This window comes from Vitis riparia, chromosome 14, assembly GCF_004353265.1.
Source record: "Vitis riparia cultivar Riparia Gloire de Montpellier isolate 1030 chromosome 14, EGFV_Vit.rip_1.0, whole genome shotgun sequence".
Classification (NCBI taxonomy): Eukaryota; Viridiplantae; Streptophyta; class Magnoliopsida; order Vitales; family Vitaceae; genus Vitis; species Vitis riparia.
This window is the reverse complement of record NC_048444.1, coordinates 19,827,358-19,830,413: the sequence shown is the minus strand read 5'-3', so window position 1 is coordinate 19,830,413 and position 3,056 is coordinate 19,827,358. Positions and strand designations below refer to the sequence as shown.

The following is a 3,056-nucleotide window of genomic DNA, read 5'->3' as shown; positions in this document are numbered from 1 at the left end:
TCTATACTTGGATTGTGGCCCATTTTTTAGGGACCAAAGAAAAAATTGTCTGAAAATTTACTACTACCATGTGCTTTGCAAAGAAACATCGGTAACATCAAATGATAAGAATACATTGCTATCTTTTTCCCTAGTGAATTTATAATCTTAACAGTTTTAAGACAAAAAAGAGAGCTTTTTTATGCCAACTGATGGGAAAAATAAAAAGTAGCATCAAATGATAACTGGAACCAAATCAAAACTTTCAGAGTTGGTACCTGTGCTTTAATTTGAAAACAAATAGTGGCTGTGCTTTATTTAGTTGGTGTCTTCTTTGCTTTGAATCGTAAAGGGAATCTCCTCCACTTGCCCATCCTGCAAAGGCAACAAAACCTACAAAAGTCCAAATTGATTTTTTGGCCGAAATTTCAATTTTCCGTTTTAATTGCAAAATAGAGATGAACAATGATTCCAATTATCTTCCCATCCATTGTCCAGAGAAACCAAACAGCATGTTGGGGTTTTCCTTTCTGTTCCTCACCTTCCGTTTTCGGGCACCCCAAGAGCCGATATGAAACCGTTTCTGTGCACCCCAAGTGCACATTCATTTTTGGGGCAGCAAAAGAGCAGACAAGGGTTTCTAGTAGAGCTCACCCACATGAGGAAGCACGTGTCCGCATCACCACATGGAATCCTTGGCCACCACACAAATGTCATTCCACGATAAAAGAACACTCGACACCGGCATGTAAACCGTGCGCTGGTGTCGGTGGTGACGTGCTAAGGTCGACCCTGCTCGGTGGTGGAGTGCAAAAGTGATTCACCTGTGCAAGAGAATGGCCCTGTAACAGAAGACGACGCAGCTGGAATGCTAAAGTGCATATGCAGGCGAATTGTAGAGATAGCACCACTAAAGAGAGTAACACAGAAGAGGTGACGAAACATTAATTCTAATTTCATCTCTGAAAACTAAGACATAAAATTACAGAGAAATGATTAAAATTCGCTAAAAGAAAAACAAAAGAGAAAGAAAAACCAAAAGGATAGACTGTGTATTACAGATCTGCTATTCCCTGACTATGTGATAAGAAACTGCCCTCATTCATCCGACAAATTTACAGAACTACCACTCACGAATTCCAATCCATGGCCCCTCACTTTTTCGCCTTTCTTGCCGGACCTTTCTTGGCCGGAGACTTCATGCTTTTAGGCTTCTTCGCAGGAGTCTTCTTCACCTTTGCCGCTGGAGCAGCTGGTTTAGCCTTCGATGGCGTCGGTGCTTTCTTTCCCGGAGTTGTCCTCGTAGACGTCCTGGCAGCCTTAGCAGGTCTTGCAGCCGGCTTCGACTTCGGCTTCACTGCCGGTTTGGCCTTAGGCTTAGGTTTTGGCTTAGCAGCGACAGCCTTGGGCGCAGCAGGGGCTTTTCGAGGAGCCGCCTTTGGCTTCACAGCAGCCTTCGGCTTGGCAGGAGCTGCTTTCGGCTTGACAGGAGCTGCTTTCGACTTGGCAGCAGCCTTCGGTTTGGTGGTAGCCTTAGGCTTCGGCTTAGCTGCAGCTTTCGGCTTCGCTGGTGCTTTCGCAGGCTTTGTTGGCTTCGGTTTTGCTGCGGCGGGCTTCTTAGCTGCCTTCGATGGGGCCGATCGAGAACTCGGAAGTTTGTACGAGTTCTTCACCTTCACGAGCTTTTCAGAAGCCACGAGCTTCTTCAAATGCACGAGCAAAAGCTTCCTGAAATTCGAAGGCAACTTCTTGTGCTTCTCTTCAATGAACTTGGTTATCGCATACTGACTGGAACCAGTCCTCTCCTTCAAAGCTACAATTGCTTCAGTAATCATCTACACAGGACACAACAATCCAATCAGATCAGATCAAAATCGTATCAAATCCATATAAAATAAGCTCCATAAGGAAACATTAGTACCTCAAGGAAAGGAGGGTGAGTTGAAGGAGATTTCGGCTTTTTAGCTGCCGGCTTCTTGGCTTTTGGCTCTTTAGGAGCTTTGGCTTTCTTGGCCTTCGATTTTCTTCCAGTCTGGTTCTCCACCGGCGGCTCCGTCACCGGCGGATCCACAACCACTTCGACGGCAGAAACCGCAATTTCAGCAGATGCCATGGATGCAGAAACTCAGAATTAGGGTTTCGAGAGAGAGAGAAAGATGAGCAGAGGCTGTGTCGGGCTCTTGATTTTGGCGAAGAAGTGACGGTTGGATGGCGGTTTAAATACTAGCAATTGGAGAAATGCTGAGCGCTGATTGGCTAAAAGTAATGTCACACGGATCCAGGCCCTTTGAAATTTTGAATTTCAGCCTTTGGATTTGAGACTATCCACGGTTGACAATGAGCGCTTTAGTGGGGGTCGGATAGAGCTATTACCAACCTAATGGACTATTGGTTTTGTGAGGGTTTCGGGTGTGTTTTTCACTTCAATTGTGTTGGCTATAATTTGAGCTATATTTGATGGATCTCAACAAGGTTTGGACGATTTTGAAGGTTAGGAGTTAAGCTTTCTAACAAATATTTACATGTGTGTTTAGCTTAAGCGAATAGAAAGATTTTGGCTTTCGAAGTTATGTCACTCTGATCTAGGTTTTTTTGGAACTTTGTTAAGGTTTCGATGAATTTAAGGAGAATTCTTTTTACCAAAATTAATTTTTTTTATCGTATATGATTCTTCCGTTGAAAAGGAGCCTATAGCTTTGAGAATCGTAAAAATCTGATAAAAAATTGACAGTTAAATCTTAACCGAAACAGGACTAAAGTTGAACATGTCAGAATAGGCAATATAAATTTGTGATGACAAACATGGAATAAGCTTGGGCTTTTTTTCTTTTTTTTTTCTTTTTTGTTTTTTATGAGAAGGTAATTGATGCTTTTTCTGTCATTTTTACGGTTAGGCATATTCCTGCACATCATAAGGGTTTACTTTGCGGTCAATGTCGTTGAAAACGTAAAATTAAATAACGACAATGATACACACTTGTATATTTCACCAAAAAAGAAAATAATTGCTATTTGTGTATGAGAATATTGGATTTGTACCACTTCTAAGCCATCTTAACAATAGGTGATCATTAATT

The 3,056-nt window shown here is 42.3% G+C and overlaps 1 protein-coding gene across 1 annotated transcript; it reads right to left on the bottom strand.

Moving 5' to 3' along the window:
• Nucleotides 1-913: 913 nt before the first annotated feature.
• On the bottom strand, nucleotides 914-2,174 carry LOC117931180 (histone H1-like). The gene is made up of 2 exons (XM_034852093.1): nucleotides 1,901-2,174; nucleotides 914-1,814 (listed from the first exon to the last, which is right to left on the bottom strand). The coding sequence occupies exons 1-2, from the start codon at nucleotides 2,090-2,092 to the stop codon at nucleotides 1,134-1,136; spliced, it is 873 nt and encodes a 290-aa protein (XP_034707984.1). The 5' UTR covers nucleotides 2,093-2,174; the 3' UTR covers nucleotides 914-1,133.
• Between the last annotated feature and the right edge of the window lie 882 nt (nucleotides 2,175-3,056).